Source organism: Atheta coriaria, unplaced genomic scaffold (assembly GCF_025399875.1).
Source record: "Atheta coriaria isolate IRGN ID8LTWV9N9 unplaced genomic scaffold, Caltech_Dcor_3.1 hic_scaffold_3_pilon, whole genome shotgun sequence".
Classification (NCBI taxonomy): Eukaryota; Metazoa; Arthropoda; class Insecta; order Coleoptera; family Staphylinidae; genus Dalotia; species Dalotia coriaria.
Window position 1 is genome coordinate 2,298,419 of NW_027045445.1, and position 18,096 is coordinate 2,316,514.

At 44.7% G+C, this 18,096-nt stretch overlaps 1 protein-coding gene across 10 annotated transcripts in view; it reads left to right on the forward strand.

The window, feature by feature from the left end:
- Window positions 1-18,096, forward strand: part of Rbp6 (RNA-binding protein 6) — a 196,340-nt gene that overhangs the window by 171,584 nt on the left and 6,660 nt on the right. For 5 of the 10 annotated variants that reach the window (XM_065299876.1, XM_065299878.1, XM_065299881.1 and 2 more), the window contains 6 exons: window positions 4,985-5,067; window positions 7,072-7,156; window positions 9,792-9,824; window positions 10,631-10,711; window positions 17,192-17,257; window positions 17,765-18,087. In XM_065299876.1, the coding sequence (XP_065155948.1) occupies window positions 4,985-5,067; window positions 7,072-7,156; window positions 9,792-9,824; window positions 10,631-10,711; window positions 17,192-17,257; window positions 17,765-18,087 (671 nt within the window). The remainder of the gene's footprint in view (window positions 1-4,984; window positions 5,068-7,071; window positions 7,157-9,791; window positions 9,825-10,630; window positions 10,712-17,191; window positions 17,258-17,764; window positions 18,088-18,096) is intronic. The other 5 variants (XM_065299879.1, XM_065299880.1, XM_065299877.1 and 2 more) reach the window with 4 other exon arrangements.

Consider the following 18,096-nt stretch of genomic DNA (forward strand, 5'->3'; position numbering starts at 1 on the left):
GTGTAAATTGTGTGAGTTTTTTCGTGAATACATTTTGTATCAGTGTAGCGAATGATTGAAACTCGCGTGGGATCGTGTTTTGTGCTCGCGCATTTTTCAACCTTCATCCAATTTCCGAAAACAATTGCAGCACGCCCATCCACCTTTTCAGCAAGCGCGCGCGGACGAGATAAGTCCGGGGTTTTCGTCGCGGTCGCGCCGGGGATGTACGCTCGGGAACCGCGGAAATGGAACCAAGTTTGCGTGTTTGTTCACCCGGTCGGCGGGGGCGGCGAGGGGAGCGCGGCGCGTGGAAGTTTTGCAGGACGACGCACAAACACATTCCGTTCGATATAGGTGGAAGAAGCAAAACTCGTGCACTCACACAACAAATGTACGACGTCGACGTCGCGACGCCACGCACACCCTTACGTAAACACGCAAGACGCGAAACGCACCCGATCTCCGCTCCTGGCCCAGCGCTAGTTTTTCCTGTTTTTACATTTAGATTTGTTTTTTATAGATGCGCGCGTACGTGAACGCATACGTCAGGGCGAAAAAGGCGCGCACCGTCTTGGTCGTTTGCCATTCGCTTTTTCATATTTTCCATTCGTGAAGTAGGGTGGCACATCGAACAAACGCGCGGAGATATATATATTCACCGTAATTGAATTCCGTGCCTCTTCAACATCAACAAATTTATCATAAATACAGCAGGAATAGCTTTCGAAAGCTACGATGACTCAAACAAGGGCTGCGACATCAACGCGATCAAAAATTATTATCAGCGTTCCGCTTTCATGCACCGACATTATATTTTGCTGTTATAATTGAGCTACAAATCATTTTAATCTCAAAATAAAAACAGAAATGTATAGATATTGATTAAGACATTTACCGTCTGTTAGAAAAACTGACAAGTGCACACAAATCCATTAATTTTTCTTCGATATTTTTTCTACGAGTTATCCTTATAAATGGGACGCTATAAAAGTTTGTCGGGAGAGTCAGAAGCAAAAGCATCATGCACGCTTGTTTGTCGGCAATCTTTATCTTTGGACTGTTGTAATCCTAACAAATAACATTTTTTACTGCGTGAAATCCAACTGCGTTTTCATGTAATATATATTAGCTACGCTGAATGCCACCACACGAAAAGGGGTAGCTTCCAACGAACGTCACGCCGCCCGTATACGGATGCATTTTGTTATTCATGAAAGTATTTTCATACACGCGCAGAACGTGGCCAAGCCCAGGGAATACCTTCCGATTTTGCTTCTATATGCAAAATGTAGATATGCGGAAAAAGAAAAGAATAGCGAAAGAAAATGTGATTGGTTTTATTCGCAAACACAGCCATGTGATATTAAAGTTATCAAATATACCAGCCCGGTCAATATGTACCGACCAAAAATTATTTGTATATTTAAAAGAATTACATCCACCAGGGAATAATGCTGCTGGTGGGCAAATTCGACGGATGATATTTGTCGCGCAGATTTTCACTTGTAAATATGCAGGAAACAGGAATATTAGGTAGCTACCATGTTCGTGTGCGTTGTGTACGTTGGGGCAGGTCTCCCCTAGGAGGTTATCATTATTGTATGTACAAGTCGGCGCTGAGTGGTGACATTTTCACAAGGCCCCAGGGGAGTCGCGTAATTCCGCGCTCGCCGTGTGACATTTCTACACCCAAATGATCCATCGTCGGAAAACTCCTCGCACGACGTGTGCGTTCCGCACAATCTCTCTCGCTTGTGCCGCTTGCTCGTAAAGCCGCCACCGCCGTCGTGATTTATTATTAATTTTATTCTGATTTGTCTGGAGAATATCTCCATTGCGGAAATAATAACGGCCGCCAAATTTACGACCGACTGGGAGAGACAGAGGAAGGGGAACTCTTCAACCGAAATGTTATTCGACATTTTACACACTCGATGAACTATATATCTATCAAGTTCGCTTTAGCAGGTTTTAAAAATATCACCGCGTTGTGGAACGTCGAGATGGAGAGGAGCTTTAGAAGAGCTAAGATGCTTATGTAAGCATTACCCACTTATGCAATGTCGACTCGACGAGCCGGGTCTATTTATTGAATAATTCCGATGGGATAATTTTTTAAGTGCATTTGGGATTTTCTGATGCCCGCCGGTGGAGCTCTAGCCCCCGGTATTATGTTAAGCAAGCATCCATCAGCGTGTAGTCCTAGTCGTAGGTTGCAGACGTGACGGCATTTTGTCTTACACACGTGTGCAGAGGCTCATGCGGAGCGGAACGAAACGATAGTAAACTTGAGACCCAACCTTTTATGCTCCTCCGAAGGTCCGGGTCAGAGAGGGCCGAGTGTTTAATGATGCGAATAAACGAGAACATACATCGTTAGTCTTTGCGACCTGGCGCGCGCACGCGTGTTAGTATTCCTGTGTGGGTGGGTGTGTGTGGGAAGCCTTTGTGCCACGCAGCACGTCTCCGCGTCGTCGCTTCCACCGCCTCCAGAAACCTTTTGCAGGGCGCTCTTGTGTTTGTTGGCCAGCGCCGCTGCTCGACGGAAACTTGCGCGGAAAACTAAACGCTCCTCGTCGTCCTCTCTCCCCACGTTAATTGTATGTTCAATTTTAACTCAGCACGTTTTCTTCAGCGGCCCAGCGCTCTCGCCTGAGCGAAAACCGCCAATTTCAACGCCTTGCGCGTTTGCTCACTGCAAACTTCAAAGTTAACCGGTTTCGCACCAGAAGGGAAGGCAATGTTTTTATGACCTCGGCGTGAAACAACAAACGAATTCATCTTTTAACGAACGCGTAGCGGAGCGCGCTCCGCACGGTCGCGAAACAAAAACTCTTTGTGATTTTATTGCTTTTTTCCTTTGGGTCGTCGCTTTGCTGGTGTCGCGTGGTCACAAAGTTACGATTTCGATTGCTTTTCTCGCCATTGCTCCGGACTGTGATTGCTGGGTGAAAAGCACCACTGGCTTACCATTGCGGTGTGCGAGTTTGTGAAATTAATTAAAACACTTAAAAAGTGTCGGATCGCGCTGCGCTGTTTGCGAAAAGTATTATTTGCGGTTTGGGATTAGAGACCCGGGGGCGGCGGATTTTACCACTGCCGTCTGCACGCTGGTGCGGGAGAACTGAAGCGGTGATTTTTAAGCGCCGTGCATTACTGCTGGAATGTGCAGTAATGCAAAGCTGATACTTTTTGTGCGCTTGCAAAATTTTTTGACGCGTTCGCGGATTAACGTCCGTGACGCATTGCAACGATGGCGAAGCGTGGGTACGATGATGCACCCGCGCACTACCCATATATCTCTTTTAATAGTAAAGCGGTTTTTGCTCGACGCCCGCGCGGAAACTACGATCCGCCGAATTGGATTTTTAATTGTAGTAACGCGAAATAAATTAGTTTAATTTCCATAATAATGCTTAGCCACGAACATAAAAATGCGATACTCGTCCGCACGTAGTGGCGCTTTATCAAGCCGCTCTCGAGCGCGCCCGGCATTAAATATCTACATTAAATATGTCAGATTATAAGCTATGAAGCTCGATTTGCATAATTGCATTGTTTCAATGTGTGCGCGGTGGTGTGATATACCGAATATAACGCTTGTGATATACACTCGCCGGTGCTAGCGCTGGCGTGCGAGCGTTATTATATTTTTTTCTATTTTCATTTCCAGCGCGCTCGCGCTTTTTGCCTCGACGCGTCGCAGGAAATTGCGAAACTGGCATCGGATTGTTTCATTTCGATTTTTCCGAACGCGCACCGCTGAAAACTTCTCCCCCGATATATGTGGTCGGCCTCTTTTATATTTAATCGTTATTTCGAATCGACGTTTTTGACATGTTGTTACCAATATATTCGAGAGGGCAAACTGCGATGACATTTTTGATATTCTAGGTGTAGTGAGCGGGTGGTTTGTGCATCCGCGACGACGGATACGTATGAACATATTGTTTAATCTCGTTTAGCATGCGAGACAATATGACGGCGGCGGCGATGTTGGCAGCGCCGGCTGCGACAAAAGAGCCGAAGGCGGTCTTGCCGGAATTGCGGGCTTGCCGTGCTGAATCGACGTCGGCCTCAACGCCGCCGCCAGCGGTCTCGCCTGTCATGACGAACGCTTAACGATGAGTTATTGCCTATCTGTTGGACTGAAAAGGGGAAATGGGAAGGAAAAGCTCCTCAAGTTCCAATCTACTTCGACGGCACGTGCTTTTATTTTGCTCGCTATGCACTGTTTTCAGCCACTTTCAACTTTTCTTAGCTAATACAGAGCCGAATTTAGATGCAATAATAATTTACCAACTCGCCAACCTACTGGTATCGATCAGGGGCTTAAATATTTAGTTCAACTTGACCTAGTAACTGAACGTCTTGACTTTGATTTGATATGTTAGATTCAACCCTGACGCGAGCTGCTTTGCTGCTTATTCACCTGATATAGCAAACATTTTAATGGAAATTGCAACCTCGAGCATAACCCACGCCCCTTCAAACGTTCACCGTCGACGTTTCTAAACATTTACCGCTTGCACTGCTCGCTGCGCAAATATATTAGTCGAGTTCAAGAGTGCATTATGATATTCTCTTACAAACGGTAAAAGTTAATGCCAGCATTCGTAGAAAACTACAAACGGAACACGCGGGCCTGGAGCGCGTACGTAGGGATAATGTTATTAGGAAGTTTTTGACGACAACTTTACATGTGCATCGATGCGCGCATCCGAGACACGGCGCGCACAACAAACGAAATGCAGCGCGCAAACAGCGGCAACATGTTCAGAAAGTGCGCGTGAAACTTGCTTGCCCTTTAATCTACGGAATGCGGGCGCGGCATTGTTGGAATGAAAAATCTGTGCACATAAGTTTTAAAATAGTAAATCCGGGCTCGGTGTTGCGGAACGGACAAATAACAAACGACATCGGAAACCGCGACATTGATGCAGTCGCCATCGCCACCGCCACACTACGATACTAACTTTTTTCCTTTTGCTGTTTGTTTCAGGTTTCGGATTTGTCACATTTCAAAGCGAAGATGTTGTAGATAAAGTTTGCGAAATCCACTTCCACGAGATTAACAATAAAATGGTAAGTTTTTATCGCGATACTTTATTATTTTTATAGATTTCCTTCGCTCTCCGGTTTGTCCTTGTGTATGACTTTTCCCGCTCCCGCTCCTCGCCACTCCCAGCCGGACGCGCACTTTTTTCGCCGCCGTCTTATATCTGTTTGTGCTCTCTTTATGGACGAGACGGGATGCGGAAAGTTTCCTTTATGGGAAATGAAATAAAGCAATTTTCGATTGTCTTCCGCCCAACTACACATGCTGCACCACATCAATGCGCGTCCATGTTCGTGGTAGTGCTGCTCGAAGGGGGTCGTTCGCGTATTCAGTGCGAGTTCGGTCTGTAATGCAACTAAATTGTATAGTTTGGAGCGTGGGTCTCGCGCGCGCACCACTCGCCTCCAAGCTTTGTTGAGCTTGTTATTTGCCGGAGCACGTGGACGCATCAAAAATAAATGGTTCTTATAAGTGGCGCGACCGTTTTCGAAGCTTCTTATTAGGGCCGAAGATTAATAACCCACCCGTTTCCATCTAACGTTTGCGCGCTTGTTACCTCCTTCGTTGGATAAAATTGGCACTGGCTTTCCGGGAAGGTAGTTTACTCAATTGACCGAAATTTATTCCCATTCGAGTTGTCCTTACGTTTGCGTTCTGAATGCACGTGCTGCATATGAAGATGCGCGATGGGATGGGAGCGGCTTATGTGCAACGCCGGATGGCGACACATGTAGCACCTACGACCTGGGCGTTTTCCGACATTCTTCCGCATAAAGTAGCGCACGCGGATGCCGGCTCTACAACGTCGCCCCCGCTTGGTGCGCTAGCGGGGCCGTAGTTAGAATATGATTCCGCAGCGGAATTTCCATGCGCCCGTTTTCCCCTGACAAAGCACTCCTAAACTTTACAAGCCGGAGCTTTATAGCGAAGCCCGCCATATATCTTCCAGTCTGTTTCCGCGGCCAATGGCATGTCTTACAATCAAGAGTGATTTGCAGGGTACCGCTTCCAATTACGGAGGAACTCTTGAACTTTACCACTACCCTTTTCCCTTCTTCTCGCCCCGGTCGCTTGCTTCTGCACCCACCCACTCGCCCACTGGGATAGGTTGCATGCATGCACGTACCGCGCGAACGGAGGTAGAGAGCCAGGAACCTTTCGATACTCTTCGGGCACATCCTCCGGGCTCGATTTTCGACAACGGCGATTCCTTCTTGTGCCCCGCCGCTGTCAGCCCGACTCAAACTCTCACCCGCCGCCCGCCCGCCGTACGCACGCACGTATTTCACGTGCAGCACCAGCTTTCCGAAGTCCTCTCCTTTCTTTCAAACTGATTTACTATAAAATATTATACGCCCTACATAAATTTATACGTTATTTTCCCCGCTTCATAAATCTACTGCGTAAAATGCCGTTCAGTGCGCGACGCGTATAAAAGTTTTTTGATAACGTTTTGCACTTGTCGTTTCATGGAGCACATTTTGAGAACGGTTACGATTGGAATATTCGAACTCATTCGAGCGCATTAGAAGGTATCGTTTCTGGAGGACACAATGGGAAACTGGGTAATCTTTTTGCCCGACGATATTTAAACACTGTTTAATTCGACGACGCAGTCGGAAGGAGAGATTACCAAGTTAAAATAGTGACTCGCGTCGCGATCTAAAGTCTTTAGAAATCTGCCGGCGCTTGCCAGCTGCATGCGCTGATAATAAAACTCGACTTAATTAGTTTCCAAGTTGTCTGCTCGACGCGACCCGGTTGAACGACGACGACGACGACGACGCCGCTGCCGATGTGATGGAATTTATACAATATAAACGAGACTCGACGCGCGCGTATACAACAGCTTATTTATGATTAATGAAGCTACACATAAGAATCTATTAATTTACTTTGAGCGCCTTGCGAACCCTTCACGAATCGGCATTTTCCATCACATTTTCCGTGGTCCTCGTAATTAACTTTGCACGCGCACAGTGGATTATGATCATTAATTAATGCGTACATTGGTGTGTGTCTGTTTTCAGGTGGAGTGCAAGAAGGCGCAGCCCAAGGAGGTGATGCTTCCGGCCAACTTGGCGAAGACCCGAGCGGCCGGCCGCGGCGCATACGGTGAGTTGCTCTTGATGAACGCCGGCCCGGTGGCGAGTGCTGCCGCCGCCGCCAGCAGTGCGCTGCGCTACGCCCCCTATCCCATACCCACCGCGAGCGCTAGCATGCCGGTGGCCACGGCCGGGCCCGGCGGCCTGCCGATGGCGCACATCGCCGTGGCCCCGGCGCCCCTGCATTATGCTTCCGCCTTGTACGATGTGACGGGATGTAAACGAGTGTTCGCCACGCCGGCGGGGTTGCGCCCCATCGCGGCCGCCGCCGCGCGTCCTCCTCCCGCGCTCACCTACAGCATGAGCGACCTGCTCGGCGTGCAGGGCCTCGACCTGTCGGCGATCTACGCCAACACTCTGTCGGCCGCCGGCTTTGGCCTTTAGATACTCTCCCTGTCTCACTAAGCCACCATTTACGTATATCCCGAAGCTATAATATTTGAATGTTGCACCACGCCAGTTTTACGCGTATACAAATCGCAGTTTTTCGAAATTTGCTATGCTAACGCTATAACTATATCGAACTTGATCCATTTATGAAAATCAAACACTTTCGTCCATTTAAAAATCTATTTATAATGAATATTTACGAATACGAAGCGCCAAAAAAGATTAGAATATGTATTTTTCTACGTTTAGTCTCACACAACCAACTAAAACGATTTGATTTACTTATTAATCTCAGTCCATCTTGGAAAATCAGTATTTAACATGCTGATTTCCCAAGTGATGTTTGCGAGTGGTTTTATTTAGCGTTGATCAGATGCTTACATAACTATCACTAACGTCGTGCTGATTTAACATATCGAAAATCGAGGCCTGAGGACATTTCAAAGTAGGTATTTCTATAGTAACAAAATTGATGCAAAGCCAGAAATGATACACTGCTATTGAGTAAGTAGAATTTAGCTGTTTAGATCCCGTCACGTCGGCGTTTGCTGAAAAAAGTGATCATCGTGAAAGTCTCCCAAAAAACGTGTCTTAAACTTTTTCTTCGAGGCCGGCCGCGATTAATGAACAATGCAACGTTTTGTAGTTTTCGTTATATGATTTTTTTCCGTACGAAGGACATTTGTGATAGTTAATAGCGCAGTTAATGGAGTATTATTGCTTCGAGATACATAGATATACGAACTCCTTTGTAATTTGCTGCATTATTTGCGTCGATTCGTAACGATTTTGTATTAGGCCTCGCGCTGCGACTTGCATAGCGGCGCATTTGGTTATTTCATAAGTAATCATAGTCGATAGTGATTTATGTAATTCGATCGTGTGCGCAACGTCAGCAAAAGATGGCTGCGGTCGGTTTTCGTTGCACGCACGCCGTCGACAAAATTGACAACACGAAAAAATCACCAAACAAACAGCGGGGCTGAGTGGAAAGAAATTGACCATCAATCTGCCGACGACTTTGTAATTTTATTTTTACATAGTTTTATTAAACAATAACGACTCCTTGTACTTAAAATCAACAACGTTACGCAATAGGTACTTAAATTGTTTAGCAGTAAATTTACATCCATAGAATCCATAACGAGAGTCCTCTGCCTGCGTAATTAATTGCGTAATTAATGATTATACATTTCCAACTCATTTTTATAACTACTTGTTATATATTATACGATTTTTGTGCGATATTTTATAGGTAAAGAGAGAGGGTAAACAGTGTTTATAAAGCGAGTATTAGCGTCTGTTAGCTGAATCTTAGTCGAGCTCTACCAACACCCACACTCAAAACTTGTATGCTTCCTGCTCTTTCGTAAGTTGTGCGCGCGATCGGCGGGCTCGAGGAGGTCCTCGCTGGTGTGCGAAGTAGAACGATCTCCTCGACCGCCATCGTGCGATTAATATTACATTTGCCAGCCGAAAAGTCCGATACTTTCGCTTGGGACGTGCGATGGAAGCGGAATTTGAAATATTTCATTATGAGAGCAAGCTTATGAAAGACGCGGCCGTAACGCCCTTAACGTTAAAAGGTTGACGAAATAGGTATTTCACTAAAATCTCTGTGTGTATGTATTTATTCAAGTTAATTACGTATTTATAACGTTTAATTGATGTACACTTGACGGCCCGCCCACTGCTAGAGTGCTCGGGTTGATCAATTATCTAACTGTTGTTCTAGCGAGTAGTAGCGTTTGTTGTTTCACATATTTTATGAACCATATATAATCACATTTAACATTTTAGTCCAACTAGCAATAATAATTAGGCTTAACATAATTATAACGAATTAGAACAGTATGTGTGCGTGTGAATGATCGAATGCGAATTTGCAGATGTATTTTGTATCGAAACATTATTCATTATTCGTGAGATCGTGAGTGCCGGTCGCGCCGGTGATAATTTCGGTAATGTGCTAGATTATATTTGTTTAGTCGGACACGTAGTGTGGCAAAAATGTCATGGATGCTTTTTCGATGACGTGTGGCGAAATAGAATAGTTTGGCGTGTTATTTTTGGAATCCGCCCCGTTTTATTTGCGTTTTCGTTTTCTTGCGTTCGAAGCAAACATTTTATTTCTATTTTGTTGGTCTCTACGATTGCATATTATATTTTTCGTAACGTTTTCGATTCTGTTTTTGATAAGCGCGGGGCCGCCCATGAATAAGTTACTAACCGTTTACTTTTTTTGCTCTTTATAGATTTTATGTGGTCACTTGGAGCTCTACCGGACGGTGAGTTTTAATATTTTACATATCTGTGTTGCATGATGCCCAACAAAACAACCAACCTTCTACTACATATATGTATGTGAATGCCGTATGCAATAAGCGTCGGGAGCGTGCTGTGCCAACTTTCCAGGAGAGAACGCCACGAGGACGCACCCGAAAAAGAGGAGGACTGCAAGCCAGCCGGGCGCGCGTTACGACGGAAGGAATTCAATAAGCTGAATTGTACAATATCAGATGTTCGTTTCAATTACAATATTATTGAATTATTATGTGCAATTGCACGAACGAACTGCGGAGCGCATGGCGCCGCGCCATTCGATACTCGAAATTATTTATTAGCGATAATTGCTTTCTGCAGCCAGGCGTGGGCTTCATTCCTTAGAGCATTTGATATTGTACGAGTAGCGTTTGCATTTGCTAGCTTCAGCGTATGATAAATTATTTACTAGTTGCATGCGAGAGGAAGGCACGGAAGGAAAGCAAGAATCCAAAACCAATCGTCATCAAACGTAGTGTGTATTGAAATGCAGGCGAGTCGGGCAAGTGTAGAACACGTAACGATAACAAGGAAAAGAGAGAAATAATTAGACTCAAGTATTGCAAAATCGTCAATATTCACCAAAACAACAACAAAACCAGGACATATGCGAACGCTTACGCATTAAAACATGCTTGAATCCTCTATCAAACTTTATCCTCGCTCTTATACTCGTAATCTTCTAATGTCATCACAATTTCTTGGGAATATATTATACGTTGGTGTGTTGAAGTGGACACTGTGTGCTAATATAATGTGTTTCCTGTTGCAGGTTTTCCCGCCGCGTACGCAGCCTATGCCGCCGGTCGAGGTTATTCGGGCTATCCTAGTTTCGGACTACCGTATCCCACAGGTAATGCTTTGGCCAGTTTACATCACCATCATCCACTGCCGCTGCTCCCGTACCCTCTCGAACATCTAGGGGTGTACGGCGGGCCGGCCAGCCTGCATGCCATGCCCCTGTGAACGAGCGCCTTGCCCTCATTACTCTCTCTATCAAAACATCTCTCTGTATCTCTGTTGTCACACGAGCTTCCGTACTCGAATCTCGATTGATACTAATAATGACAGAACCGCATAATGTCCGATGTGTGCATAATATGCATTCGACATATACGCGAGTAGGCACCAACCAACCAACAAACCAACCTTTTGTTCTTGTGATCCGCCATTGTTTGTTGTTCCGTTCCGCCACTAATTACGCATCCGTTTCTCTCTGTATTTTACGTATTGACAAACTCGTACTAACGACAAAACAATCACAAGTATACTGTGTTTACGACTTGTATAAATATATATTCTCTACTCACAAGTAACGATCGATTTGTAAATTATCATCCAGTAAGTAGGGCAGTACTTACTTATTAGGAGTTCTTTTTAGTGGACTTTACCTAGGAACTAAACATATATTAGTTTTGATACGTTGAAGTTTACCCTCTATTTAAATGATAACTATACCATATCAGAGATATTGTAGTGGTAAATTGATGATTTCGTTTTGATTTTTGTTCCATTTGTGTTTTGAATCGCCAACATGGGTCGGCATTGTCGGCATTTTTAATATGTTCCAACAAATAACCAGATTTATGTTGTAACATTTCGCATGCAGTGCGTGCGCTCGGTGACAAATGACACACGCAGGCGGCGTGCGAAAAATATGGCCGCAAGACCAGCAAATGTGCGGCGAGGCGCGCTCGAGTGGTGGGGGCGGCGAGCACCACGAAATCATTTTAGAATTCATGGCTAGTTGAAAATTTGACAATGCAATTTGCCCTTTATGCATAAATAATGTCCGCATTAACTCGGGAGTTTAGATGAGATAATGGCGTAACGCGAGCGACACCTACGCTGCGCGAACACCAGTTGAAACACATAATTCGCCCCGCCGCCGCTGCCGCCACTGCCGACGTCCTCGCTTCTATCTGCCCCGCTGCGTTTTGTTACGTTTCTGTTACGATGTATTCCTCGCGGCCGACCCGCGTTTTGTGTTTCGGCCCTTAACGCTCGCGCCATTTAAATTTACGACCCACGATGAGAAAGAACGAGAGAGCGCCACCCCATGGGGCGGCGCAGTTGGCAGCACGTGCAGTGAGAGTGCAGAGAGAGAGGATGCGGTGATCCAGATGCTCATGAATACCGGTCGTAACAAATCTTATACACAATGCGGCTAACTACCGTCTACATGTACTCGTAGAGCAAAATGCAGTTTGTAACTTCTTCGCTAGCCGCCGCAGCCGCCGCCGCCATGCGAGCCAAAAACGTTATTCTATTATAATGATATATCGTGAACGTAGTTGTTGTAACGTATCATAGCCTGGGCGGCGTGACGTTTTACTTGGAATTACGGCGCGACGCGCGTTCTTTTTTCGATAACGAGTATCTTTCTCCTAGCGTTTGATTGATAGGTAAAATAGATAGTTAGGGTAGTTTTGGCTAGTTGCTAGCGGTTTACGCATTAGGGGTAGCGGTATCTAAACTTTGAGTATTCGAACGCAAGCTAAGTGCTAAGAGGTAAATGTAGGTCATTTAAATATTGCTATAGGAACATTAATCGTAGCTTGCCTAGCGGATGGATAGGTCTAACTGTAGGTAACTGTTAGGTAATCGGGTGTGATGATCGCAACTGACGCACGTTGGAGAGAGCATCGCCCCTCCGGAAGTCGGGCGCAGGAGCGACGCAAAATTCAACGTAATTGAATTTCTTTCGGTTTCTTTTTTATTAGGTTAGCTTCGATACGGATTTGCGTGCCCTTATCAATTTCCACGCGTTACCTTGTGCCACACCGAATAAACCACTCTCGCCACTGGCCAGCGAGCTTATCAAGGTTATCTCTTCAACTTTGGGGCTCGAGTCGTTTATTTGGTGGTCGCAGTGGTAACGCAGTACGAATCAAGAATCAATTAAAACAAATGTGAAACAGCTCATAAAATTATATATACCTACTATGAAGCATGAATTAAATTTAATGCAAAAAGAAAATCAAATGACGTATTCGGAAGTACATATTTTTGATCGCGCCAATAATGATTGTTAATCATATCATAATGTTGATTCGTTATTTTTCTATTGTCTTTCAAAATGATGCAGTGATGCAGATGTGAAGGTGTAAACTAATGATAAAACAAAATGAAAATGAAAAAGAATTCTAATTCTATACGATTTGTTACCACTTTAAATTAATGATAAATTTAATCGTACGATACGCTTGTTCTCAACAAAAATCATTCTTTTGATAATCGCATCAAAGCGCTACAAATTCTGTAAATTTTCGTAAGTCAGCACCTCGATGCCTCTAAAACAAGCAGCCGTCTAATCGATGACGACAATGTCCGCGGCCCCGTCCCACCCTCCATCCAAAATGCAGAAAGACACGAACGTCAACAGCGCTGACAAGCGTGTTCGATGTGTGTGCCGGCGCGGTTTGGGTTGATGAGTTTTCGGCACCTGGGATGCGAATAATTCAAGTGCAGATTTCAAGCATAGAAAAATCAGAAAAATGGCACCGTTCACAGGAGCATGGTATTTGTGCGTGTTAGAGATGAGAAATTATTAAGCAAACTCGTCCGAACTTGGGATAACCCCATCCGCGGCGCGCTTAAAAAAAACACTCTGTTTTCTATTGACCCTGATTATTTGCCGCATGCAAACCACCCCACCCTACGGTTATAGTCTTAAGACAAACCGAAGGTCTCAATCTTTGAAAACGCACCTGCAAGCATTCGATTGTGTGTGTTTTCTCGGCGGGTCGCGCAACTCAATCATTGTTCCACCGGCGATCGTGTGACGTAAATGTTATAACGACTCGAGGTCGATATCGACGCGCGATAAAATCGTGATTGATTTGCCCGACGCCTCCGCTGAAAACTTCACGTTTATGTTAATGTAAACCACCGACACAAAATTTTTACCTTGCCATTGCCGTACCAACTGTGCGCCGTCATTTTTCTCTCCGTGTGTGTGCGAGCGCGCACGTAACGAATGTATGTACTTGTTGCCAAAGCATACGTGTTACTGTTACGCTGCTATCGTATTAGCAAAACAAAAGCAAATCGACGTAAGTCATACATACTTTCAATCTGCTTAATGGAATCCATTTCGATTGCGGCTTACACATAAGCAAGCGGCCACAGCATTAATCAATGTGTATATTGTGTAATGAGCCATCAACCAGGGCAAGCATAAATTACGAGCAAAGCATAAAAACAAACGAAAAATCACAAAAAAATCCTGTACGTATGTATGTAAGGTTGTTGTATGTGTGTATAAGGCAAACTGTGTTAAATATTAATTCGATGTTATTTTTAACTATAAGACTGTTGCTTGTTGCAAGTCAGCGTACCTATACAACAATATATAAATATCATATTAATATAATTAAAATTATTACGTTTTAAGGCAATTAAATAATGATATGTAAGATAATAAACAGATGTATTATGAAAGCCATCGACGTGTTTCAAGATGTAGACGTGTGAGGGCCGCGTTAGTACGCTCCTGTATTTCTTTTTATATTCTTGAAGGATTGAAGCAAAGCATGGAGTAGCAGACGAAAGGATAGAGGGAATAAAAGAAAATGTGCGCGCCGAGGTCTAATTAGCGCAGCCTCTTGAAAATTTACATCTGAATCATAGCTATTTAGTCTATGGTGCCATGGCGTCGAGCGGGCCATTGAGTTAGTGAAAGGGAAGCCATCTTCAGTCAAATCCGCACGACAGAACGACAGCTGTTGTTGTTCGCCACTTTAAAGAACTGAGGCAGATGTTTCACCTTCCTCTCGGGCGTTTCTGTAATTTCGTAATTCCGAATGTGCGCAGCTATAGTGATTTAGCAGTACAGGCCTGGCGGAAGCTGTAGTGTTGCTAGCAACAGTCATTCCGAGTCCGGGGGGCGGCCGAGATTATCGCTGCATCCATCCCGACCTAAGTACGTAACATTCTATCTGCGCGACGGTAGTTTCAGTCTCGGCGGGATAGACCGGTTACGCGTTATACATATTTCACAAGAACGCGCTCACCTACTTTATACAGTTGGCCCGAGTTTGACGCACACATCCCTTGGTGGTGTGTTTGGATGGAAGCCGCACGTTCAGATTATTGATTGCCCACACCTTAAGATTTGCATTTTATGTAGATCAGAACGCCGGCTAAACGCGTTCGATTGTTATCAACATCGGCACATGATTTTTCCCCAAACGCGTAGAAATAACTTATTTAAAATCCGACACGACAGCCGCGTGAGATACAAAAGACGCGAATTGATTGCCGCAATTAAGTAGTTGGCGGCGTGCAGGCGCTGAGTAATGCGTGCGGCGTTCGCGAATCCAGAAATATTAATTGGCTCGTTAATTGTCACTACTGTGGCGCAACCCTTTCACTGAATAATCTAATGCGAGAGCTTTTGCATTAAATTTTGCTGACATGATTTTATATGAAATTAGAATGATTCAGATGAAAATTTTGATGAAGAGCGAATTATAAAGATGATCTAAAGATCAAATTTTATTCTATTCTTTGAGAAAGAGAACATAGGTGTACTGAAGTTCCCGAAGCCGACTGGAACATGATTGCGATGATTTACCAGAGGGGCGAGTAATCATTTTCTCAACTAGAACGAGTTGTATAATGTTTGATATCTTTTTATTAACATTGCAGTCATAGCAAAAGAGTTTAGCAGTCATGTGATCAGATCTAAATCAATGTGTTTTATTATTACATATCTAGAATAATAGTACATAGTACAATTAGTACAAGTACAGTCTTCGTTAGAATAGACGCAGAAAGAAATAAAGCGAATATTGTTGTAGCGCTTTTAAATAAAGAGATTACTCTTGTATCACCAAAAAGTGTAATAGTATAGGTACAAAACTAGCTGACGAGTATTACTTAAGTGTATTTACAATGTTGTTGTTTTTACACATCTTTAAATATTATTATTATTATTAGTATTTAGTGAAATAGTTTTAGTTATGTTGTGTGTAAGAGTAGATTGCGTGCCCGGCGCGCAGCGTGTGCGAGTGGTTTATTAATTGATAACGTTGACAACGTTGTCATACTGACTAGTAGCTAGTATAAACATTTGTGTAGTTGCAATTAGTGTACCCGAGTCGCGTCCATTGCGGCGCGATCTAAGCTCATTACCATCGATAGTCGGGCGATGAGCGATATTAGTAACGCCTTAATTTACGATAATCATTGATATAGATATTTGCCTAGAGCAGAGTATTATTAATCTTGTGTGAACGTATATTATTGTAATAAGTTAAAAGTCATTCTAGCATCACACATCATCATATAACACACTAACACACACATTTACGCACGCCCATCATCACACGTCTCACAACATCGGCGGCAACGAATATAATGCGAATGTACGCACGGACGGGTCCGGGGGCTGCTTTGCACTTTCATATTTCAGACACTGGGGGACGTGCAATGCGTTGCAAAAAGCAAAACCGAAGCGCGTTCGACTAATTTTATATATTTCATCATTCCTTCGATGATTTTCTTTTTCGCGTGTATATTAAAAGCTGTCTGGTCGCATGATAGATGAATGCGAGACCGTGCCGACCGCCGAAGAACGTTTTCTGTCGATAGGACAGGACGTTTTTCCATTCCGATGTTCATCCATCAAACGGCGACGGCGTAACGGCATCGCTGTACGTGTGCGCACATCCAACATCATTCGGCTCGTTGGAGCACACATGCATCATGTGTGTGTGTGTGTGGGTGTGCATGAGCGGCGGCGGTTTTACAACACAGCAAACATACATCGTCGCGTTGTTCGTGTTTTTAATGTCGAGCCAAACCAGCCAGTCCGAAATGTGTGTTGTGTATAAAAATGCTCGAGCGCTATGCTGGTTTATGCGCGCGTCGTGCATTTTTATTAGGAAATTTTAATTTCGTCCCTTCGCTCGGAAAAATTGTACGCGTACACCTTGCTTGCACGTGCACAGCGCGCTGCTTAATATTAAAGTGCGACATTTCGCTTCCCCGCATGTTGTTTGTATGTGTGCAGTCGTATTTTATTCGTTGCTCCCTCGACGTTGCGGCCAGCGACGGCATTTCATTGTCACTAAATACTTTCGTATTTACACGCCGCATAACTGCCACTAATATTCCCACCACGATAACGACCGACTACTCGAAACCGTGATACGACGCCACGACGATACGACAACGCGATAATGCACCCATTCGCAGACACACCACATACACACCCCCACTCACATCTACTCCACACTGAATATTACATATCCGTAGCATGTAGAATAATATATCTGTCACGTTTATCAACCCCAAATTAATCTGCTGTGTTCTATGTGTTTTCCAGTGGATTTAACCAATGGGCAGCTCACACCTAACAATAACACTCCACTGTTGACTCAAGCATTGTCAGGTAATTACATTAATTATTTCTGCATGCATATCTTTCCTCGGCAGTCTGGCATGCCATCTCTGTGTGCTCGTCTCCTTCCTGCGCGCTCATTGTTTTCACGAACTGCATAAATTTTATCTAGTCTCACGCCGTTGCGAACTTTGCGCAATGGCGCCCATGATAAAGAAGTCGATTAAGAAGCAAAACAATCCCTTCAACGCGCTACTTTCATAATTTAATCGAGTTGCGCGAAACTACTGCGATTTTCTTCCATCGCGGTTTGTTTCCAGCATCATTCTTCGTTCTTCTTACTTACTCTTCAATCTTCTCTCTCCTCTTCAATTTAGTAAATTTAGGGTCTGTTTAACCGCGAGCCACTTTGAATGGTGCTTTTGTATTGTATCGCGACGCATTCGTAATTTAGTCTAGTCGAAAATAGACCAAGTAGCAAATTATTCCGCGGAATTGAAGCAAATAAGAACTATTCAAAGCGGCCACGGTCGGCTCCAGTTTGTTGTTGTCTTCCAGCAGGGTCGCCCGCAACAAATTGGAGCCAACCGTCGCCGACCGGCACCGACCGAGCGATCGCCCAACAACAGTTGTACGTTTCATTTGCAGTGATGAACAACTATCAAGCGGCGGCTGCAGCGGCACAGGGCTTCGGCCCGCCAGCGTCGCCCCACACGGCTAACACGCGTGGCGGCTTCCCGGCGGCGAACTCACCCGGTCCTACCATCGACATGTACAACAGCAGCGCTGGCGACAGTGTCGGCTATGTGCAGGCCGCCAGCCCCCAGCCGTCGTCATTTCCCGCCATCGCCGTCAGTCGGGCTCCTCTCAACTACAGTCCGGTAAGTCGC